General features: G+C 47.3%; 2 protein-coding genes and 1 pseudogene across 2 annotated transcripts; all 3 read right to left on the bottom strand.

Annotated features, from left to right (window-relative positions):
- Positions 1-910: 910 nt before the first annotated feature.
- LOC138830107 (insulin-like growth factor-binding protein 3 receptor pseudogene) lies at positions 911-2,236 on the bottom strand (annotated as a pseudogene).
- Positions 2,022-22,864, bottom strand: LOC138830130 (4-hydroxy-2-oxoglutarate aldolase, mitochondrial). The gene is made up of 7 exons (XM_070026542.1): positions 22,319-22,864; positions 10,065-10,193; positions 9,793-9,920; positions 8,961-9,095; positions 8,615-8,711; positions 7,069-7,202; positions 2,022-3,569 (listed from the first exon to the last, which is right to left on the bottom strand). The coding sequence occupies exons 1-7, from the start codon at positions 22,527-22,529 to the stop codon at positions 3,420-3,422; spliced, it is 984 nt and encodes a 327-aa protein (XP_069882643.1). The 5' UTR covers positions 22,530-22,864; the 3' UTR covers positions 2,022-3,419.
- Positions 15,624-17,021, bottom strand: LOC138830131 (uncharacterized protein C10orf62-like). The gene has a single exon (XM_070026543.1). It carries the CDS (start codon positions 16,801-16,803, stop codon positions 15,970-15,972), a length of 834 nt encoding a protein of 277 aa, XP_069882644.1. The 5' UTR covers positions 16,804-17,021; the 3' UTR covers positions 15,624-15,969.
- Positions 22,865-23,186: the final 322 nt, after the last annotated feature.

The raw sequence follows: 23,186 nt of genomic DNA, 5'->3' as shown, positions 1-23,186 counted from the left end.
TCCTTACCACAGCCCTTGGAGGAAGGCGCTGTGGTAAGAAGTGACTTAACTTCTCTGAACAATGATGTTCAGAGAAGTTAAGTCACTTCTCCAAAGTCCCATAGACGCTAGGGAGCAAAACCTGGAAATTAACTCCAGGCTTGATATAGCTCCTTGCTGGTACATTACCTTGCCTCCCTGCCCTAACTTTTCCCTTACCTTAAGTCTACTTGCCTCTGAGCCCTGCTGCCTTGGACACTGCCTGTGAGGGCCAGGGGGCCCAGTTTCTGTTTTTTTGCTTGTTTAGATTATCTTTTATCTTCTATAGTCTTCTCTAATCTCTCTTTACTTACTATTTTTAATCAGTAACTGAAAAAAATTATCTTAGTTTTTCTGCCAATGGTCACATAGTACTACAGAAAAGAGAACATTAAAAAAAAAACAGCCTTTTTGATTCATGTGCTAAATGTTTCTAAAATGTCTCAGTTGTGCCTTTTTTTTTCTGTGTTCTCCCGCTGGAAGACATTAACCTTGGCACAATGGTGGGCGCCTATAACTCTGGCTCTCAGTAGCCCTAGGTGCAAGAATCACTTGAGCCCAGGAGTTTGAGACCAGCTGGGCAGCACAATGAAAGGATGAAAAGAAAAAAGAAGGAAGGAAAGGAGAGGGGAAAGGGGGGAAGTAAGGAGAGAAAGAAAGAGGGAAGGAGGGAGGGAGAAAAGGAAGGAAGGTAGGTAGGTTGGTTGGTTATATGAGATCAATAACATGAATAAACATAATATTTAGAGCCTACCTTTGTATTTTTTTTGGGGGGGAGCCCACAAAACCTTTTATTTTCTCCACATCCTAGCTCTTCTCTTTTTTCAACTCAAAACAAAGCCTAAAAAGCTCATTCACAGCTTAGAACAAGGAAAAAATTGGGCCAGTGCCCTCAGAGCCAGTTGTAGTCCAGCAGGACTATCTGTGTGAGTGAAAGCACACGGCAGAGACAGCCACAGAAGAGATGCAAGAAAGAACCCAACACCAGCAGCCTGGAGCCACACACACCAGCTCTTCCAAGGTGAGCAGCTGGCTTAGCACCAGGTCTCATGGCTCCAGAACCTGACATGTTTCTCACCCATTCTAGAACTCAGGGTTGCATTTCTAGTCTTTTCTGTTGGCTAAATGTGTGTAGTTAGCTCAGAGTTTCTGGAATAGTGCTAAAAAGAATAGGTTCCTGGAGTCCTTTCTGTGGTCATTCTAGCTGTGTCAAGGGTCAGCTGACCTGCAGCATTAAAAGACCCATTCAGTGCTGTATGATTGCCAGGGATCTTGGCTTGGAATGTATGAGTCTCACTCCTGACTAGAGAAGCTTTGAAGGTGAAGTACTCATCATCCACAATATGGGGCCCTCACCACTTCCCTGTGACTGTGTCCATGAGGCACAGGGTCAGTTAGCCAAAAAACCTCAAGAAGACCTACTCCTGAGGAATGTCAGGACTGCTCTGGCTAGTTCTATGAGTAAGAAGCAGGACATCAAGACCTAGGCTCAAGAGGTCAAAGAGCAGCAGGACTGGAGTTTGCCACACCCCATGTAACCCACTGCAGGGTTACATGAGAAGTAGCACAAGGCCAGAGTCCATACTCAGGTGTTCCTATCCCCCTCCCCCTCTCTTACTGCAAAGACTACCTTTGAAAAACAAAATGATGAAACTATAAGTCTTTCCTAAAGATCACTACCCATCTAATGGCTATTGAGCATTGCAAGGGCCTGAGAACAGAAAGAGCAGACTGTGCAGGCTTGGTTGCCCAAAGAAAGCCCAGCACTGGTAGCTTATGCCTGAATCCTGGCTACTTGGGATCTCAGGATCACTATTCAAAGCAAGCCTGGACAGAAGGTCCCTGAAACTCTTTATCTCCAATGAACCACCAGAAAACTAGAAGTCTAGCTGTGGCTTAAATGGCAGAGCACCAGCAAAAAACTAAGACACAGTGTCCAGGCCTTATTTCAAGCCCCAGTACACGCGCGCACACACACACACACACACACACACACACACAAATTGCTCAGAGGAAGGTTCTTTTTATTATTTTTTATTGTTATTATAAAGATGTACACAGGGGTTACAGTTATGTCAGGTAATGAGTATATTTCTTTTTGGACAGTGTCACCCTTTCCCTTGCTCTCTCCCAGTTTTTCCCTCCTATCCCCACCCACAAGTTGTATAGTTCATTTTCAACATAATGTGTAGTGAGTACCACTGCTGTATTTGTTCATCCTTTGTCCTTCCAAAAGGAAGGCTCTTGATCAAGGTCCAGGAAACCTAGTACATAGCCATACTAGTTTGACTTGTTAAGTTTTATTATAGTAACAGAGTGATTGTTTTTAATAATAAAAGCAAACTCTTGCAAAAGATGGCACTCTGGGTGCTGTCCCCCAGCCACAGTGCCACTTCTGGCGTTTTCTGTGTATATAGTGCTGAGGAGTCGAACCCAGGGCCTCATGCATGCAAGGCAAACACTCTACCACTGAGCCACCTTCCCAACCAAGATGGCACTCTTTAAGGCCAAGTTCCCTTCCCTAGTGTTTCAGACCCAGGCCAGTCAGAATGGACTTCTAGAATGTAGACCAGGTGTCTGTCCACCAGGTGTCATTATTTACCAATCCAACAAGACACTGGATGGACTTAGATTCCATGCTGGGAACCAAAGCTAGAGAAAAGAATATGGGGCGAATGAAGGTAGACTTAGGGAATGGCATTATGTTTGGAAAGCAGCTGGGGATGGGAGCTTTTCAAGATCATAGCAGTACTACCCTTTCAGGTCTCCTAACCTGCTGCTTCCTCTAGTAGGAATTAGAACTTAGGTTCTTAGAAGTAGCCTGGCTTCCAGCCACAGTGGGCAAGACTCAAGCGTGTAGCCATAAATCTGTCACTAGTCATTCTTCTAGTAACCAATTTCCTTGCTGTCACATTGTCCCCCAGGCTCCTCCTGGTTCATGGGCCTAGGGGTGGAGAAGAGTACCCACAGTGAAGTGATAACGAAGGAATTCTACTTCTTGGTCTGCAGGTCTCTAGAAAACTGGCATCTTCCTGAGCCCTGGTGGGTCATGCCTATAATCCTAACTACTGATCTGAGGATTGCAGTTCAAAGCCAGAACAGGCAGGAAAATCCATGAGACTATCTCCAATTAACCACCAGAAAAGCAGAAGTGGTGCTGTGGTAGAGTGCTAGCCTTGAGCAAAAAGATCTCAAGGACAGTGCCCAGGTCCTGAGTTCAAGCCCCATGAATGACAAGAAAAAAAAAAGAACAAAAATTCAGCATCTTACATATGTGAAAAATTATGGCCTGTGAGAGGAGACTGCTGAAAGGGCACCTGGAGGGGTGAAATGGGAAAAGGCGCTTCTATACACTAGACCCAAGACTATGATGGCTCAGGCCAGGTGTGCCCTGCTTTCCCTCAGAGCCAGCCGTTGCTGCTGAAGTCCACCCGCAGTGCCTCCTCCTCAGCAGGGCTCAGCTCCTGCAAAGGGGCTCGGCAGGGACCTCCATAGTAGCCAAACCAGTCCATGGTTTTCTTCAGCCCTGGGATTCCGAAGCGCTTCGTTACCTGAGAAGCAGGATCAGTTAGAAGAGACTGCAAAAACAACCTCATGATATATACACACTTCCTGGGGCCCAGATATCTGTTACTCCTCCACTCTACTTTCCCAGTAAAGGAATTACCAAATTTGTGGCACCCAGGGTATATTGAGAATTCAGACTAAAGATTAGGAAGTATATTGGTAGTAAAAACCGAAGTACAAAAACCTCAGATGGAAGAAGATGACTCCTTAGGTTTAGGAGATAAATTTACCCTAACAGGGTGGAGAGCAGTTTTCAGCCCTCAAGCTGGAATCAGAGAAAGCAGAATACTAGTCTGAAGCCAGTTCCCAAGCCGGAAGTCAAGAAGAAGATGGTAGTTTGTGACAGCATGAAGCACAGCCTAGACCATTAGTCTGTTCCTGGCATCAGGGGCTCCAAGCCCCTTAGCTAGAATTACAAACATGAACCACTGGCTCCCAGTTATATCCTCCTATTTTAAAGCTCTTACAGGAAAAACTAAATGTACCTTATCCTAAGAAGTTTTGTGGGTAACTATCATTTCCTTAATATCAGAGCAAGTTATTTTGCTTAACAAAATGAGGGGACTGGACCACATAATCTCTAAAGGCTTGTCTATTACAACTACTATAAGTGAGGTATCAGGCTTCTTTGCTTTTGTTAGAGCTACTGGGTATTTCATGGTGATCAGAGTGTAGATGGCCAGCCCCCTGGTGGACTCATATAATCCTAGCTACTCAGGAGGTTGAGATCGAGGATCATGCTTCAAAGCCAGCCAAGGCAGAAAAGTCCATGAGACTCTTATCTCCAATTAGCCAGTATAAAAGCTGAAAGTAGAGGTGTGACTCAAGTGGCAGAGTACTAGCTTTATGCAAAAAAAGCCAAACAAAGCTCACACCTGTAATCTTATGAAGGGGTCTGTGATCATGGTTCAAAACCAGTCCAGGCAGGAAAGGTTGTAAGACTCTTATCTCCAATAAACAACCAAATAGCCACTAATGGTAGAGAACTAGCCTTGAGCACAAAAGCTCAGGGATGGTTCCCCTATAGGCCCTGAGTTCAAGCCCCAGAATTAGCACACACACGCATGTGTGCACGCGCATGTGCGCGAGCAAACAATTGTGTGTGTGTGTGTGTGTGTGTGTGTGTGTGTGTGTGTGTGTGTGTGTGTGTGTGTGTGTCAGTCCTGGGGCTTGAATTCAGGGCCTAGGTACTGTTCTTGAGCTTCTTGTGCTTAAGGGTAGCACTCCATTACATGAGCCACAGCTCCACTTAGGGCTTTTTTTTTTTGTAATTTATTGGAAATAAGTCTCACAGACTTTCCTGTCTGGGCTCACTTGGAATCATGATCTTTAGATCTCAGCCTCCTCAGTAACTGGAATTACAGGCATGAGCCACTAGCACCTGGATGAAATAATTTCTTCATAAAGTTCTATTTGCAAGGAAGGCAAAATATAGAAGTACAAATTTCATAAAAATAATAAGCTCAAGTTTGGACTTTTTTTTTCTTGGCATAGGTGGTATGCTGCCATTCTCCCAGGTCTAGATCCCATCCACAGTGTTCTAATAGCTTGGCCTTTTAACCTAAAACTCTGTAGTTGGGAAAGACCTAGGAAAGGGAATGGACCTGAACAGTACCTGATCTGCTTCCTCTTTAGCCCCCTGAAAAGAACTGGCAGTTTGGTGGTAAATACCAAAGAAAATCCTAAATATAGCTGGGGGCAGGAGGCTAGCCTGGTGGGAAGGCAGAGGAAGGACATTGTGTTCAACCAGGACGGGGCAATAGAGTGACATCAGGCTGCTCTTGGGGTATCTGAGCCTACAACCCAGGCAGCAGCAAGGTGTTCCAGGCATTCCTGACTGTGTGCCCAGCACTGGCAAAGGAGGGCACAGACTGCAGGGGAGGCAGGATGGAGTAGAGAGCTGGGACAGCTGAACTTCCTGTCCTCCCAAGGGGTATCCCACGCTGCTGAAACACCTACCTGTAGAGATGTCATACCGATCAGGTGAGAAAAACACCACTAACATTAGACCAATCCCTTGGAAGTACTACCTTCTCTTTCTGTCCTTCCTAGTGCAAGGACAGGTAATGAGACAGAAGGTCCTTCCGTTCAAGGTGGATGTAAGTGGGAAAGCCAAGCCCCTACCCCAGTGGAATGTCTGGCATGTTCAGGGCAGCTTGTATGCCTATGGACTTAGCTGAAAGTTCCTCATTTCAGCAACTTCGTACAACCTATTTATAGTGTTGATCCCTGGAGACGCTTCACACCCAGGAAGCCTGTGCCTTCCTCTTCAGCTGTTATCACAGCTCTGAGGGCAGTCCACTTTACCCAAACAAAGCACTGCTCGAGGTTTGCTCTGTGCAACTGGGACTACAAAGGAGGCCAGGGGGACACTTATCTCTCATGTAAAACTTCAAGAGAAGAAATGGAAAGCTCAGTGATCAAAGTAAAGAATATTTCAAAAACTAAAGATCAACCCAGGCTCTGGTGGTAGCAATCCTAGCTACTGTAATTCTAGTTGTAATGCTAGCTACACAGGAGGCTGAGATCTGAGGATCACGGTTTGAAGCCAGCCCTAAAGAGGAAAGACTGTGACTCTTATATCAGAAGTGGAGCTGTGGCTCAGGTGGTATAGTGCCAGCCTTGAATGAAAAAACTAAAGGACAACATCCAGGCCCTGAGTTCAAGTGTCAGTACCAGCCCACCCAGATAGATAGATAGATAGATAGATAGATAGATAGATAGATAGATAGATAGATAGATAGATAGATAGATAGATAGATAGATAGATAGATAGGATAAGATAGCTGAGTATGGCTGTCCTAGCACTCAGGAGCTGAGGTACAGGATGGTGAGTTCAAGATCAACTTGGGCTACACAATAAGACCCTGTCTCAAAGAAACATCTCTATCCCTCTCCCTCTCTCCCTCCCTTCCTTCTCACCCCATGTGCCTCAGTTGTCAAGAAGGTTTTGATTTTGATAAATAGTCCTTGTTAAGTTCTTATCATTGACTGGCCCAACACAGAATTAGGGCACATGATCTGACTGCAGAACTCTCCTGAAAAATCTGGTCTCTGAACATCAATAGCCCTTCAACTCTTCCCATTCTGATTTTCAGGATCTGGCCCTTATCTAGCTGGTGATCTAAAGGCCCACAGTACATTGTGTCTAGTCAGTGCATCTCTAAGAAGGGTCCGAGGATTACTGCTGTCATAGCCACTTGGGATCCTGTTTCAGAACATAAAGCATATTCAAAGGATTAGGACTTTAGCCTTTATGGGAATCCTGTTATACTCTGTAGTTTGAGAAACAACAGGGTTCAACTTTGTCTGCAGCTAGGATTTTCTGGGGAGGCACAAGGAGTTCCCACACTGGAATGTTTTCTAAAAGGACTTTCTGAATGGGAAGGAACTGAGTGGGAACCCTGTGCCAGCATCTACTCCAATTAGGATCCAACCTTTCCGCCCCCCCCCCCACTCCATTGCCCTTGGCTCTTTGCTCACCGCCGTGTTGGGCTCAATGAGACGATGTTGCAGTTCCTGGGCCGCTTCCCATTGCCCCGTGAGGCAGAGTCGCTCCAGCTGGCACACCTGGGCCCCCAGCACATTGGCCAGACCACCTATATTTCCCACAGCTCCTATCCAGAGCAAGATGGAGTACATCAACCAGAGACTTCTCAAGAGAATCCCAAACCCTGCTCCCTGCTCCTCTTCATTCTAGGGACACAGGATTTAGATTTCTACATTACTATCAGCCATATTGCTGTCATCTGAGTCCATTTCCAAAGAGAAAAGCTACCTGTGTATTCCAGAGGGAATCTCACAAGTCAAAAATGGTTCAGAGCTGTCTGAGAGAAGGTAGAGCCTGAAGGCCAGCTTAAGGACAATTTCTTCCCTGCACCCCTAGCTCCCAGGAGCTATGTCCCATCTGCCTGCTACACCCCCAAGCATTCCCTCAACAGCCTGTTGAAGCATCAGTTGTGGAAGGGACAAAAGTGGATGGGAGTCTGTGCTCTTTGCAATCTTATTCTTCTAATGGATTGAACCTGTTGGTGAGAGTAGGGATGGAGGAATGGAAAGAGCTCTGGGTACAAGGCCAGAAGACTGAGCATTTCCTCCCCTTGGCTGCTTGATCTTAGACATGCAGCAGACCCTCCCTAATCCTCTTTCTTCTCAGTTACTTGATGCAGACGTCTTGTCTGTGATCTCAGAAAGCCCTACTGCCAGGCTCTAGGGGCTCACGTTTATAATCCTAGCTACTCAGAAGGCTGAGATCTTAGGATCACAGTTCTAAGCCATCCAGGGCAGGAAAGTCTCTGAGACTCTTACCTCTAATTAACAAACAAAAAAAGCCCAAAGTGACATAAGTGGTAGAACCTTAAGAGTTAAAAACTAAGGCTATTGCCCAGGCCCCAAGTTCAATATCTAGTACCAATACAAATTAAAAAACAAAAACTTAGGCAACAGCCAAAGTCTGCAGAGTCAGGGGACACAATGAAGTCACTCAAATCTGAACTCACTGGGACTTTGGCTGGAAGGAGCAGAAGCTGCCCTTCATCCCCTCCCCTCCCTTCTTCAGTCTCACTTGGGCCCAAAGTCCTTGACCCAAAAGAAGCAAGAACAGTTGATCTCAGTGGCATCCCTCAGATCCTGATTGCAAAGGGTCTGATCACACAGAGGCAGCTCTCTGGCCCAACCCTTGTATGTATAGCAATTCATTCTGGCCTGGAGCCTGGGGGAGAGGAAAATAGCCCCTGGTCTAGAGAAGAGGCCCCAAGGATCTCTGTCCTCAGAATGATTTACAAGATGAGATTAAAGGAGCTAAATTTGTCACCTAAGCATGGAATGCAGGACTTAGAACAATATTCCTAAAGCCAGGAATCATACAGCCACCCTGCTCCATCCAGCATCATTCACAAGTACCCAGGGTTCAGACAAGTAAACAATGTGGCCTGGTTTCTGGTAAACGAACCTCTGTAGACCCTGTGGCTTTTATGGCCTGAGTAGATCTTAGTCACCTAGGACAATTTGAGAACAGCAAGAGGCCTACCCACTGCATAGCTGGCCAGCAGAAATCCAACAGATCCAGCTAACACCTTGAAATCCTGCTTCCTGGTCTTGTGAATAATCAGCCCAATCCTGGTTATCTACAAAAGCAAACGCAATGTGAGAGTGAAGCCCAGAGCCTCAGCCACCAGTCTAGACAGGCTGGACAAGCACAGTCAAAGAACAGCCCAGTTCCCAGAGAGACAAAGTCTCAGATAGCTCACCCAGTAGAGAGAACCCAAGCTGAAGCCCAGGACTGTCTTGAGTCTCAGAGCTGCCTTGGCGTTAGCAGGTTATATGGTAGAACCAGAGGAGGGGAGGTTCCCGGCCCAGGAGCTGCAATCACTCACATCACCACCGCTGTCCTTCATGCCCACAATATTTGGGTGATGGGACAATGTGACCACCGCGTCCACAGGCAGGTCCAGCCCTGTGTTGGCTGGGACACTGTAGAGCACCACAGGGATTGGAGAGAGGTCAGCAACCTGAGGGGTACAGAGAAAAGGGGTAGAGGGCAGCTACCTCAGGCTCCTAGAGCTGGAAATTTGCCCCCAGCAGATCCTGGCCTGCATCACTGCAGGGCTATCTAAACTATGAGCAGCAACATTGGAAAAACGCCTACTGAGCCAGGCGCTGGTGGCTCATGCCTGTAATCCTAGCTACTAAGGAAATTGAGATCTAAGGATCACGGTTTAAAGCCAGCCTGGGCAGGAAAGTCTGTGAGACTCTTATCTCCAAAGAGCCACCAGAAAAACTGGAAGTGGCACTGTGGCTCAAGTGGTAGAGTGCTCACCTTGAGCTGAAGAGCTGAGGGACAGCGCCCAGGCCCAGAGTTCAAGCACCGTGACCAACAAAAAAAAGAAAGAAAAATGCCTATTGAGTGCTTTGCATGTGCCAGGCACATCTCAAAACCCTTTGTATTCCAGATCTCATTTGGTTAACTCTGAACAGCCCCAGCAAATGTCATTATTTCTTCACTTGAGAAAAAATGGACATGCACAATGGTAGGTAAGTCTCCTAATGTCATACAACTTATGCATGCTGGCATCCTGCTCGTGTCCCATAGCAACCATTCACCTGATATAGGCTTGCCACTCCACACCCAGCTTTTCTGGATCCTCATCCCAAGCAGAGCCTCTGGCTGGGACAAGAGGTCTTAGATGTCTGACCCAGGCCACCTACCTTGGTGTAGTGGTGAATAAGGGCAGCGCTGCTCATGCGGCCACGATAGTAGCAAGGGGTTACCACAATGACAGCATCAGCTCCAACTTGTGCCATGCTCAGAGTCATTTCTACCGTAGTTTGAGTGGCTACAGGAAGGAGGAGGAGGAAGAACAGGAAGAAGAGAGGCCTGGGTTATTATACTAGGGCAAGCCAAGGAACAGAGCAAATAGAATCTGAACCCAGGACCCCACAGCCCAGCCAGCCCAGGGGCCAGGATTTTGTGGCCTCACACTCGCAGCCAGAGCCAGCAATCAGAAGCTTGTCCTTGGGTATGATCTGACGTATGCGGCTCACCACCTCCAGGCGCTCAGTGCTGGTCAGGAAGGGGAACTCTCCAGTGGAGCCTTGGACCACAAAGCCTGCAACAGAGACCCCATCACAGTGACCCATGGCTACCACACTCTCAGGAACCACAAGGATGCAGATGTTCATCATATTCTCTGCTTCCTACTGCTCCAGGTTCCCACCCCTGTTTCAATAAAACATTTTAGCTGCACCAAAAAGAATAGGCAGTTAAGTAATCTTTCATGTGCCAGTGCCCAGAACAACCCTCCAAGATCACCTTCAGCCTTGCCTTTCTGTCCTGCCTTGATGTTTATTTTTTCTCACATATGGCTTTTATATATTCTCAAAATACATATGGATCCACGAGCAAGAAGTGTTTTGGGGTGTGTGTGTGTGTGTGTGTGTGTGTGTGTGTGTGTGTGTGTGTGTGTGTGTGTGTGTGTGTGTGTGTGTGTGTGTGTGTGTGTGTGTGTGTGTGTGTGTGTGTGTGTGTGTGTGTGTGTGTGTGTGTGTGTGTGTGTGTGTGTGCCAATACTACAGCTTGACCTCAGAGCCTGGGTGCTGCTTACCTTTTTTGTTCAGAGCTGACTCTCTACCACTTGAGTCACAACTTCCCTTCCAGCTTTTTGCTGGTTAATTGGAGATAATCATTTCATAGACTTCTCTGCCCAGGCTGACTTTGAACTGAGATCCTCTGATCTCAGCCTCTCTTTTAGCTAAGATTACAGGTATAAGCCACTGATTCCTGGCCTTGGTTGTTTTTGCTGTGTGTGTGTGTGTGTGTGTGTGTGTGTGTGTGTGTGTGTGTGTGTGATTTTGAACTTTATAGAGACTGAATCGTTTACCTAACCTTCTGCAGTTTGCCATTATGTCTGTGCTCGTCTGCAGCCGCACACACAGCTCTGACTTATTCAACTATGTGATGAAGCCACAATTTGTTTTTTATTCTCTTTGCTACTACAAACAAAGCTGAGATGATGGTTTTCTTTGCATATGGCCAAGAATTCCTCTATAGTTCCTGTCGTTAGGGTCATTATTGCTGAATCATGTCTGCCATTAGGGACATAATTGCTGAATCATGAGCCCTCACAGGTACCACACTTTCAACTCATCAGCTGTCACCCCAGCAGGAGCTGAGGCCATCTGTGTTCCCCTAGGCCAGCTCTTGGTATCCTCAGAAACAATTTTTGTCAAGTTTCTGGGTGGAAAGTAATACATCATTGTTTCATTTTGCATTTTTCTGCCCTATAAACCATTTGAAGGGTTTCTAACATATTAAATATGTTAATGTTTAATTTCTATGACCAACCAGCAGAACTGATGCTCTTCTGTGGAACCTGAGTAGAATGTTAGGGAAACAGTTTCCTTTCAGGTTTTCCCATTCTACTTTTTTCTACCTTCTTTCTCCTCTCCATTCTATTCCATTCAAAGAAAGCCCGAAGAAATTCATGAATACAGCACATAGTATAGTAGGATATGAATAGATATTTGAGAGAAGGAAAAGAAATCCAGATGCAGTATTGGCATATGAAATCCCTGCTATACAATGGTGAGAGATGAGGCATCAGTTTGATGGGGAACTCCCTGGAAGTCAAAGTTAACAATGAAACATGATCAGCTAACAGATATGTCTAACCCAAAAGATAAAAGCAAAACAGCTGCCCCAGAGAAACACAGAGTTTCCTGGCACTGAGACCAAGAGAAGTTGTTCCTGTGAGTCACCCTGAAGGGGACACAGTGTGATGGAGACTCCACCTCATACCGTAAGCCTTCTCCATGTGCAGGACTCCATGGGATGGGTTGTCAGGACCCAGCTCACTGAATAATTAACTTCTTTTTTTCTCAAAGTTTTTTTTTTTTTTGTCTTAGTAACATTTCAAGGAACATCTTAAGGTGAATAGATTTTAGCTTCTATTGGATGGGTTTTTTTTGGGGGGGGGGTCCGGTTGTGGCACCTTGCTCTACCACTTGAGCCACAGCGCCACTTCTGTTTTTTTCTTTTTGCTTATGTGGTGCTGAGGAATCGAACCCAGGGCCTCAGGCATGCAAGGCAAGGCTCTACCACTGAGCCACCTTCCCAGCCCCCTATTGGATGGTTCTTTTTTGAGGCTAAACTTCTCGTTAAGCTGGAAGCCACAGGGAAGTCTCACAATATCTTGCTGGGCACTGGCAGCTTAGTCCTGTATTCTTAGCTACTCAGGAGGCTGAGATCTGAAGATCACAATTCCAAGGCAGCCTGAGCAGGAAAGTTGGTGAGGTTCTTATCAACAATTTACCACTAAAAAGTTGGAAGTGGAGCTAAGGCCCAAGTGCTATAGGGTCAGCATTGAGCAAAGAAGCTAAGGGAGCTGGGCGCCGGTGGCTCACACCTGTAATCCTAGCTATTCAGGAGGCTGAGATCTGAGGATTGTGGTTCAGAGCCAGCCCAGGCAGGAAAGTCTGTGAGACCCTTATCTCCAATTAATCACCAAAAAACTGGAAGTGGCACTGTAGTTTAAGTGGTAGAACATGCACCAGGAACAGTGCCCAGGCCTAGAGTTCAAGCCCCATGACTAACAACAAAAAATGCTAAGGGACGGTGCGCAGGCCCTGAATTCAAACTTCAGTACTGGAAAAAAAAAAAAATCTCCCACATCTTGTTCCCTGAAGCCTAAGTGCTTCCAGCAGTCAGATCCATTCATAGCTGTACCCTGAGGAGGATTCCCATCTGGTGCCAACTTTGGGATTTCATTTATTTATTTATTTTTGTTGGTTGTGGGGCTTGAACTCTGGGCCTGGCCGCTGTCCCTCAGCTCTTCAGCTTAAGGCTACCACTTGAGCCACAGTGCCACTTCCAGCTTTTTCTGTTTGTACGGTGCTGAGGAATGGAACACAGGGCCTCATGCATGTGAAGCAAGCACTCTACCACTGAGCCACCTTCCCAGCCCCCAACTTTGGAATTTTTAACAAGTTTTAAACTGGCAAATTAAAAAGTCTTTAGTTAGTGATATTGTGCCCATGTTAATTTGTTGGTTCTGTTCATTGTACTATAAGAGGTAAGGTACTGCCAAAAAAAAAGTCAAGTGCCAGTGGCTCAACTCCTGTAATCCTTGCTACTGAGGAGGGCTGAGATCTGAGGATCACAATTCCCCATGAGACTCTTTTTTTTTTTTGTCGGTCGTGGGGCTTGAACTCTGGGCCTGGGTGCTGTCCCTCAGCTCTTCAGCTCAAGGCGAGCACTCTACCACTTGAGCTATAGCGCCACTTCCGGTTTTCTGGTGGTTTATTGGAGATAGGAGTCTCACGGTCTCTCCTGCCCGGGCTGGCTTTGAACCGCGATCCTCAGATCTCAGCCTCCTGAGTAGCTAGGATTACAGGCATGAGCCACCAGTGCCCGGCTCCCCATGAGACTCTTATCTCCAATTAACCACTCAAAAAACTGGAGCTGTGTGTCAAAGTGGTAGAATGAAAGCCTTAAGCAAAAGAGCTCAGGAGCAGCACCCAGGCCCTGAGTTCAAGCCCCACAACAACAAGAACAACAACAAAAGATTCCAATGTTGTAATTAGGTCATTTTCCACGTAGTGTATACTGAATGGCATGATTGTATTTGTTCACCCTTCCTCCCTTTCTGCATACGCTGGTTATTTTTGAAATAAGGTCTTGCTTCCTGCTGGAGCACATTTGGTCTGCTATCTGCCTGCAACATGCTTGCCACAAGCTGCAATCCCGTGTCAGCTTTCCAAGCAGGTAGGATCACAGACATATTAGCCAATCTGAAATTGTATGCAATGAACTTTTAGTAAAGGATTAAAGGCCTCCCATATGCGTGGTTTGTGTTGGCAGTAGAGCCTTATGTTTGCCAGACAAGCACTTTACTGCGTGAGTATCCAGACCAATTAAAAATTTACTGTGAGCTTTTGTAAATATATAAATAAGGGGCTGGGAAGGTGGCTGAGTGGTAGAGCGCTTGCCTTGCATGCCTGAGGCCCTGGGTTCAATTCCTCAGCACCACATAAGCAAAAAGAAAAAAGCCGGAAGTGGCGCTGTGGCTCAAGTGGTAGAGCGCTAACCTTGAGCTGAAGAGCTGAGGGACAGCGCCCAGGCCCAGAGTTCAGGCCCCATGATGGGACCCCCCCAATATATATATATATATATAAATTGATGGGATTATTATTAGCAATATTCAAAAAATTAAAATACTCCACCTGTGCTCTATAAAGTCAATCAACAATGTTCAGGGTGTTTATGGATTTTTTCCATCTATTATAATCATTTGTACTTTGAGATCTACAGAGAGAGCCCACAGACAAGCTCCACATGGCAAGAAATTTCTGTCATTTGGTATTAGACACTGTCTCATAGTTGACATCTCTAAAGCTTCACAGGGAAGTGGCTGCCTTCCCTTTTGCTTCATGTGTCGCATCTCTCCCTCCAAAAAAAAAAAAAAAAAAAATGCCTTTTTGAGATCCAAGAGGCAGGGAGCATGCCAGGCTAGCACGAGCGCGATGGAACTGCCAGGACCTGGAGGGGTTGTATAAGAGAAGCAGAGCCATGTGGATGGACAGGAAGAGGTCGGGGAGGCAGTGTTGGGCAAGGACCAGGGACCTCCATGGACTTGGCACAAAGCTGTGATCGAATCCCAGCAACATCGCTTCCCATCCCAGGTTACCCAAGGCAAGTTTCTCCCTGAACTTCAAATACCTCATTTGCAAATTGGAGATAAAACATCTTCCTTAAGGAGCTATGACTTAACACTGAGCAAGGTGTATACTAAAAAAGAGCTTTTGAAGCTGCTAGTGGTGAAGTAATACAAAAGTAGCTGTCTTGGAAGCCCCAGCCCCGGGCACCATAGGTGACATGAACCAGAAGAGGGTGTTACTATACCGGCTCTATAGCTGTGGACATGAGTTGAAGTTCTAACAGGGTCCCTGTAAGCAGGTGGGTCAGGGAAACTGCTATGTGGACACCGCAGACTTGAGATGGCAGCAAGGGGATGGGTCCTGAAGTCCTCTGACTTGCCTACCCTCTTCTGCAAGCTGTTCTTTGGTCCCCACTTCCTGGGGACGCCTGGATGCTTCCTCCTTCCCAAGGACTACAGACTGGTTGATCTGAGGTCCCTAAGACAGAGGGAAGCTTTTTCATAGTCTTAAGACAGGCTTAGTTTAGCCAGGTACAAGTAGCTCACACCTGTAAATCCTAGCTACTCAGGAGGCTGAGATCTGAGAATCAGTTTGTGGTTCAAAGTCAGCCTGAGCAGAAAAGTTCATGAGACTCATCTGTAATTAACCACCAGAAGTGGAGGGGTGCACCCAAGTGGTAAAACACCAGCTTTAGGCAAATAAGGGTGAGCTGGAGGCCTTAAGTTCAAGCCTTAGTACTGGCACACACACACACACACACACACAAAGTCAGTCCAAAGCCCACTTAATGGGGAGAAAAGAGTTCAGGTTAAAGCCCATTCAGTGGGGAGGACTGCTGGGGAAGGACCCTTTCCCACCATGCCCACAGAGCCCTGGACTCAGAGTGAGGGATGCAAGGCTTTATTGGCTCCATTCCAGGCATTTGGCATCAATGTGGGGCTCTTGTTTGCTCCTAGGATCTGCCTCGTCTGTCTTCTCTTGGTGGGTGTTCATGGGCCAGGGTCTGTCATGGCTGACTCACTTCCTCTCAGCTGTCCCTCCAGCAGGGGCTACATGATGGTAGACCCCCACTCATGACCCCTGTCATGGGGGGCCTGAGGAAGAAGAGATTTGGGTGCAGCCTCTTGCCCTGAGTCCCAGGGGTTTCCCCATAGGAGAGAAACAGTCCTGTGGGCCAGACCTGCTGGGGGAAGGGATGCGTGTAGTTACGTAGCTTCAAGAGTCATAGACCTAGTGGCTGCGGCCAGGCAGGCTATGGCTCTGGTGGCTATGATGACTCGGATGGCCCTGATGGCTCACGTAGCCTGAATGACCCTGGTGGCTTGAGTGGCCCGAATGGCCTGGGAGGGCCTGGTGAATCAGGTAGCCTGGATGACTCTGATGGCCTGAGTAAACAGGATGACCCAGGAGGCTCTGGTGGCCTGTATGGCCCAGGGCGCTCTGGTGGCCATGACGACCTTGGCTATAGAAGGTATGTGTGTGGTTGGCACCGGCTAAGCTGGATTCCCGCTGAGTAAGGAAGTCCCCTTTCAGCTTTATCTCCACCTCCTCCAGGGCCTTCAGCTCCTCTGGGTTGATGCTTCTGGTTTCTATGTGGCTCGAGTGCTGGTTGCCGGGAGCACGCTGCAGCATGGAGTTAGCTAGGTGGTGCCCCTTGGCGTCGATCTCCTTGGCACAAGCAGCCACGGCAGCCCACGTGGCCTCATCGGTGGACGTGGACCCCCCTGATTCCTTGTGGGTCTCTTTGGTCACCAGGGGCCCGCATATCTTCTGCTTGCTGTGGAAGGAGTCCCGGTGCAGTGTTGGGTTGCCCTCTCCATGCCTAGAAGAAGTGAAGGTCTCCATGCGAATGTTGGTGCTGGCCTCCCCACACCCACTCTCGGGCTGGAGAGAGGTGTTGCCAGCATTAGTAGGGGCATAATGCTCAGGGCGCAGCTTCTCTTCAGATAGTCGGCTAAAGTGAGATTTGATCCAGCTCTCATTGGGGTTGTGGTAGTCTGAGTACCCATCTTGGGTAGGGTCAGACGCTGTCTTCCTTTTCCTCTTCCTCTGGGCCCACAGCATGAGGCCTCCGCCTCCTAGCAAGAGGACAGTCCCCAGCACCACCTTGCATGATGGATGCTGGAGGAGCTCCAAGAAGTTCTCCAGGACCCTACGCCAGGCAGGTAGAGCTAAGAGCGCACTGGGAGTGGCGGAGCCCAGGTGTTATGGCTCATGCTTGAAGCTCCCCGAAGGTGTCTGGCAAGCAGGCTCCTGCCTCGCCCTCCCCTAGGATGCCCTCTGCCACCTCAGCAATGAGCCCCATTGTGAGGAAAGCAGTGAGGGGCCAGGGTGGGGGAGGGGGAGGCCACCACATACCTTATGTCTAGTCTGACAGCTGTCCTCAAGCTTAGTGGAAGGGCAGCTTCTCTAAGGCTAAGTTCTTTCTACCTTCTGCTTGCAAAACACCTGCTACTCAGTATTTCTGACCCTCTAGTCTTTAGATTATTCCCTCCCCACCTAATGAGCTCCCAGGGGGCAGAGGATGCTGGGTCAGGCTGATCATGGCCAAAGGACCTCCTTGGCTGGGCTGACATTCATTCCTAGCTTCAAGACTGATATCTCTCTCTATCCAGGGCCCAGCTTGGCATATGCCACCCCCACTTATAGACCAAAGCCCATTAACAGGACCGTGTCCAGAAGGAAGAGGGCTCAGAAAGAAGCTCATTCTGGAATAATGTGAGGTCACAATTGGAGGGAGACAAGCAGTGGCTAAGAAGGCAAGAGCAGATCAGACTGGAGAGTGCACACAATCCCAGGTCTCTGGGACCATTTAAGGATCAGGACAGCTGGCTTTACCTTAACAATGCACCTGCAGATCAGAGTTTGCCCCTAATAAATGGGCACAGAGAGGCACTTGTAGGCTGACTGACAAGGGTTACATGACAATCCTGAGTATTTCTCCTGTCTGTTGTGCTTGGAATAGATCTAGGAAGCTCCTTGTTTTTTTATTTTATTTTATTTTTGCCTTGAACTCAGGGACTGAGCTCTGTCCCTAAGCCTCTCTGTGCTCAAGGCTAGCATTCTACCACTTGAGCCACAGGGCCCCTTATGGCTTTTTCTGCTTATGTGGTACTGAGGAATCGAACCCAGGGCTTCATGCATGCAAGGCAAGCACTCTACCACTGAGCCACCTTCCCAGCCCTGGGCGGCCCCTTTTTACCTCCTAAGGCATACAGCACATTTAATAAATGAAGAAATTACAAAATAGGTTTATAAAACTAGCAACAGGCTGGGCAGTGTTGCTTGGGCCTATAATCCTAACTATTCATGAGGCTGATATCTAAGGGTATCAGTTAGAAGTCAGCCCAGGCAGGGATGTGGGTGAGATTCATCTCCAGTTAGCCAGCAAAAAGCTGGAAGTGGAGGTATAGCTCAAGTGGTAAGATGCTAGTAGCCTTGAGCAGAAAAAGCTGAGACAGTGACAAGCCCTGGGTTCAAACCCCAGTACCCAGCACACACACACACACACACACACACACACACACACACACACACACACACACATACACACATTTTAAGTAGTAAGATATTTTCTTTGAGTAATTTTTTTTTTTTTTTTGGTCAGTTGTGGAGCTTGAACTCTGGGCCTGGGCACTGTCCCTGAGCTTCTTTTGCTCAAGGCTAGCCCTCTAACACTTGAGCCACAATGCCACCTATGGCCTTTTCTGTTTATGTGGTACTGAGGAATTGAACCCAGGGCTTCATACATGCTAGGCAAACATTCTACCACTAAGCCACCTTCCCAGCCCGAGTAATAGTTTTTGAACTCAGAGTCTTGTGCTTGCTAAGCAAGTACTCTTACCACTTGAACTATACCCCAAGCCCTTTTAGCTAAAGGATCTGCCACTTTTGCCTCTGGTTGGTCTCATAGACTATGGTCCTCTTTCTATGTTTCCCATATAGCTGAGATCATAAGCAGGTACAACCATGTCTAGCAGCCTGTTCATGGAGAGGAGGGTCTCACTTTTTTTTTTTTTTTTTTTGCCAGGGCTGGCTTCAGACCTCCATCATCCTGTTTCCATCTACCACATAGCTGGGATTACAAGTAGGGGTCACCTCATCTGGCACAAGTTATCATTTTAATGTACACAAAAACATTTTCTTTCATGAGAAATAATGATCTACTTTCTATATATAGAAGGTATGAGACCCAAGTTTAAAGTTTTGTTTTGTTTCTAATGGGGAGGATCCCCTCCCCAGTCTGGTGAGAGGTGACTCTGTGTGTCTAATAACCTCATTTGGAAATAACAATTCAAAGTCCATCCCCTAGGAGGTTTGTGGGTGTGAGTTCAGGGCCAAAAGTCCCTCTGAAAAACCCCAGCCCTCCAGTCCCTGATTACACTTTTTATTTGAAAAGAATACTTTACATTCAACTAGCACAGATTAGCAGTGCTAAAAAGAAAGTAAAAGCTACACAGTTTCAGACAGTGCCATGCAGAATAATCTGTGTTCACTGATACCTCAAGGACAGGCTCCCTTCTTTTTGGAAGGTTTTGTTGCCCACTCCCCCTCTATGGGACCTGTGAGAGTTGTCTCTTCTGCCTCGGAGTGTTGGCTGTGAAGTCTACTCCAGACTCAGGTGAGACAAACAGCAGAACTAACATATTCTGGGTACATTCTGGTTGCCAGGGTTCTGTGGTTTTGAATGTCTCTGGAGGATTATATTAAGCCTGATGGTAGGGATCTAAAGTCTCAGCTTCCATTCTCAAATGAGAAAATTGGGTTAGACAGATTACATGATTCTTCCATCCCTGCCCTGGCCAGACCAGCAGCCTTACCCAGGACTTCTACCTCCAGACACTGGACTTCAACAGCCTCCTTCTCCCTGATGTGTGGCTAAGAGAGCCTACAAGCCAAATCCACCAAAGCTTGTGTTCAGGGTTCCCTATACCTGCTGCAGGATGAGGGGGAGAGCCCAGAGAAGAGTCTGAGGTCTGTCTATAGATTCTCTGGATGGCAAGCAGACACTAATGCAGAACCCATCCTCCAGACCCCTGAACAGAGTCTTCTGTCAGAGGCTAAGGGTCATCATGCTTTGCTTCAAGGGAGCCAGGCTGAGGCCTGGTTCATGAGCAAACCCAGCACACCTCTACTTAGAGTTGCTGTGTCCACTCAAAGTGGCTGTCCACAGGCCATTCATTGTGCCCTGGAAAAGTCACATCACCAGTATAAAAAGCTATGAAGGGAGCTCGGTTGGGCTACAGATCATGGTCACAAAGAAGTTTGGCTACCACACAAATAACACTGCCATTTTAAGAATTACCATCACAGAATCAAGTTTCTCATGTAATCTGGACCCTATTGCACTGTTGGTGGGAATGTAAACTAGTGTAACCACTCCGGAATGCAGTTTGGAGATTCCTCAAAAAACTAAACAAGAACTACCCTATGATACAATGACCACTCTTGATCATATACCCAGATTATTACAAGTTGGGATACACTAAAGACACTTGTACATCCATGTTCACTGCTGCACTATTCACAATAGCCTAGTTATGGAAACAGCCCATATGTTCTACAATGGATGAGTGGATAAAGAAAATATGGCTTAATGATAGAGTGCTGGCCTAGCATGCAGGAAGCCCTGGGTTTGATTCCTCAGTACCATATAAACAGAAAAGGCTAGAACTGGTGCTGTGCTCAAGTGGTAGAGTGCTAGTCTTGAGCACAGAGAGGCTCAGGGACAGTGTCCAGGTCCTTAGTTCAAGCCTCAGGACTGGCTAAGGAAGGAAGGAAGGAAGGAAGGAAGGAAGGAAGGAAGGAAGGAAGGAAAGAAAAAATGTGGTGGTGGTGGGATGGGAAGGGATGGGAAGGGGAAACAAAGGAGGAAGCAGCAATGCTTGATAAGAAATGTACTCATTACCTTGCTCATGTAATTGTAACCCATCTGTACGGTATTTTCACAATAAAAAAGAAAGAAAGAAAATGTGGTACATATACATAATGGAATTTCATTTACCTGTTAGAAAGAATAATATACCATTTGCCGGGAAATGGATGGACCTAGAAAAAATATCTTAAATGAATTAAATCAGGCTCAGAGAGACAAATGGTATATATTCTCTCTCATATGTGGAAGCTAGATTTAAATACAAACACACATGATAACATACGCAGGGTTTTATGCATATGCACACAAATAAACTGACTAAAAGATAGTATATGCAGGGGAGGGATCCAACAGGGTAACTCCTCTGAACAACTAACCAACTATCAAAACAAATACCAGGAAGTAGAAATACGTTAGGGAAGTAAGGGGGAGGAGCACACAAATGGAGGGGGAAGGGTGAGCAATGAAATCATAATGTACATCACATAAAAACTGATTTATGTAACTTGAGGATAGGGGTGGGAAGGGGAAATGGAGGTAGAATGATGGGAGGGGTAACGTGGATCAAAATGCACTTACTCATAACCTGACTTATGGAACTGGAACCTGCTTAATTTTTTAAAAACTACTTAATTTTTAAAAAATGATCTGGTTCCTGATCTTTGTGTGTCTGCGCCTGTATCCGCGTGTATACCAGTATTGGGGCTTGAACTCAGGACCTTAAGCTCTCCCTTAGCTTTTATGCTCAAGGCTTGCTGGTGTTTCATTACTTGAGCCACATCACCACTTCCAGCATTTTTTTTCTGGTTAATTGGAGATAAAAGTCTCACAGAGTTTTCTTCCCAGGCTGGATTTGAACCCTGAGATCCTTAGATCTCAGCCTCCTAAGTAGCTAGGATTGCAGGCATGCGTCACCAGCATCAGGCTGGTCTCTGACCTTAGAAATTAGGAGACCAGGGGCTGGGAAGGTGGCTCAGTGGTAGAGCGTATGCCTTGCATGCCAGAGGCCCTGGGTTCGATTCCTCAGCACCACATAAGCAAAAAGAAAAAAGCCGGAAGTGGCGCTGTGGCTCAAGTGGTAGAGCGCTAGCCTTGAGCTGAAAAGGTGAGGGGCAGCGCCCAGGCCCAGAGTTCAGGCCCCATGACTGGACCCAAAAAACCAAACAAACAAAAAACCAAACAAACAAAAAAAGAAATTAGGAGACCAGGGGGCTTGGGAAGGTGGCTCAGTGGTAAAGTGCTTACCCTGCATGCATGAGGTCCTCAGTTGGATTCCTCAGCACCACTATAAGCAGAAAAAGCCAGAAGTGGGGCTGTGTAGAGCGCTCGCCTTGAGCTGAAGAGCTGAGGTACAGTGCCCAAGCCCTCCATATATATATATATATATATATATATATATATATATATATATATATATAAAGGAGACCATGTGTAAAGGAGAGATGACTCAAAGGAGCCTGCAATAAGAGCTAACTCTGCGAGGAGGCTTCACACAGAGGAGAATGAGCAATGGAAGCTTAGAGGGAAAGAGCCACCCTGGCTGCGCAACCACATGATCTCATGTGTGGACAAAGACACTCCCGCCCATCTTCCAGTGGGATCCCCACAGTGACCCTAGAAGCTAGACGTCCTCTCCAAAGTGCCAAGGCTATGTACTGCCCTGCACACTGGCTCCCCACAGCCTCTGCGGAGAGGCCCGCTTACCTCGGAAAGGGAAGGTGCCCAGTTTGTGCAGGTTCTCCTCCAGTTTGCCATAGTCTATCTCCGAGGTGGCAGTGAAGGGGGTGGTCAAAGCAGGATAGGTGCCGGAGATGTCCATTTTTCTCCCTACCCCTGAGGCCCAGCCCCTCACATTTCTGGACAAGCCCTTGCTCAGTCCCTGTCTCACAGAGGCCCAAACTCCTGGGCCCAGCATCTCTGCAGGAGGCTGGAGACCCAACTGTCTATGTCCCCAAGAGAGGCTGAGTTTGGACTCCTTCCTACCCTCTGTTAATGATCAATGTGTCTTGTTAAAAATTTGTAGCTCCCTGACTTGTGGGCTCTAGAGCAGGCCTGTGCTTGGCACCTCCAGGGTCAGAGGCAAGGCCTAGCGGTCCCAGGAGTCCTTCCTCCCTCTGGAGCAAAGCTGGAGAAGTATCACAATGCTCTGTCTCTCAGCAGCTGCAGAAGTGCCACAATCTTTGCTAGACAAACTGGTTCTTGGGATCCCAACACTAAAAGGCATTTCTGATAGGACCTGGGCCTCCTGTAGTTCCCAGCCCCAATACGGGAAACACAGCAGTTGGCAGTTTCTAGGCAGTTCAGAGACTGGTGGAGCTGATTGGCTGAGCTGGCTTGCCCCTGCCCTGTGGGAGGGAGGCGCCAACACACTGGGTGACAAGCTGCTGTGAGAAGCCACACTTCACTTTCCTGCCAGGCATCACTGCCAAGATGGCCATGGGTCAGGCGTGTGCTAGCCGCACACAGCTCCATAGGACAGTTCTTGCAGAGTTCAGGGGAGCACAGGCTGGGCCTATCACAGAGCTGACTTATGCAAGGGCCAATCCTGGTGCCTTGCAGTTTGAGGAGTAAA

Source organism: Dipodomys merriami, unplaced genomic scaffold (assembly GCF_024711535.1).
Source record: "Dipodomys merriami isolate MVZ:Mamm:240054 unplaced genomic scaffold, mDipMer1.0.p SCAF_184, whole genome shotgun sequence".
In the NCBI taxonomy this organism is placed as follows: domain Eukaryota; kingdom Metazoa; phylum Chordata; class Mammalia; order Rodentia; family Heteromyidae; genus Dipodomys; species Dipodomys merriami.
This window is presented reverse-complemented; position numbering and strand designations above follow the sequence as displayed.

Coding starts and splice junctions, on each gene's coding strand:
- LOC138830131 (XM_070026543.1), bottom strand. CDS start 16,803: ATGCTGTGGGCCCAGAGGAAGAGGAAAAGGAAGACAGCGTCTGACCCT.
- LOC138830130 (XM_070026542.1), bottom strand. CDS start 22,529: ATGCTGGGCCCAGGAGTTTGGGCCTCTGTGAGACAGGGACTGAGCAAG. Junction 9,096..9,792: donor TTATTCACCACTACACCAAG/GTAGGTGGCCTG, acceptor TGTACCCCTCAG/GTTGCTGACCTCTCTCCAAT. Junction 7,203..8,614: donor GCTGGCCAGCTATGCAGTGG/GTAGGCCTCTTG, acceptor TGCTCTGGATAG/GAGCTGTGGGAAATATAGGT.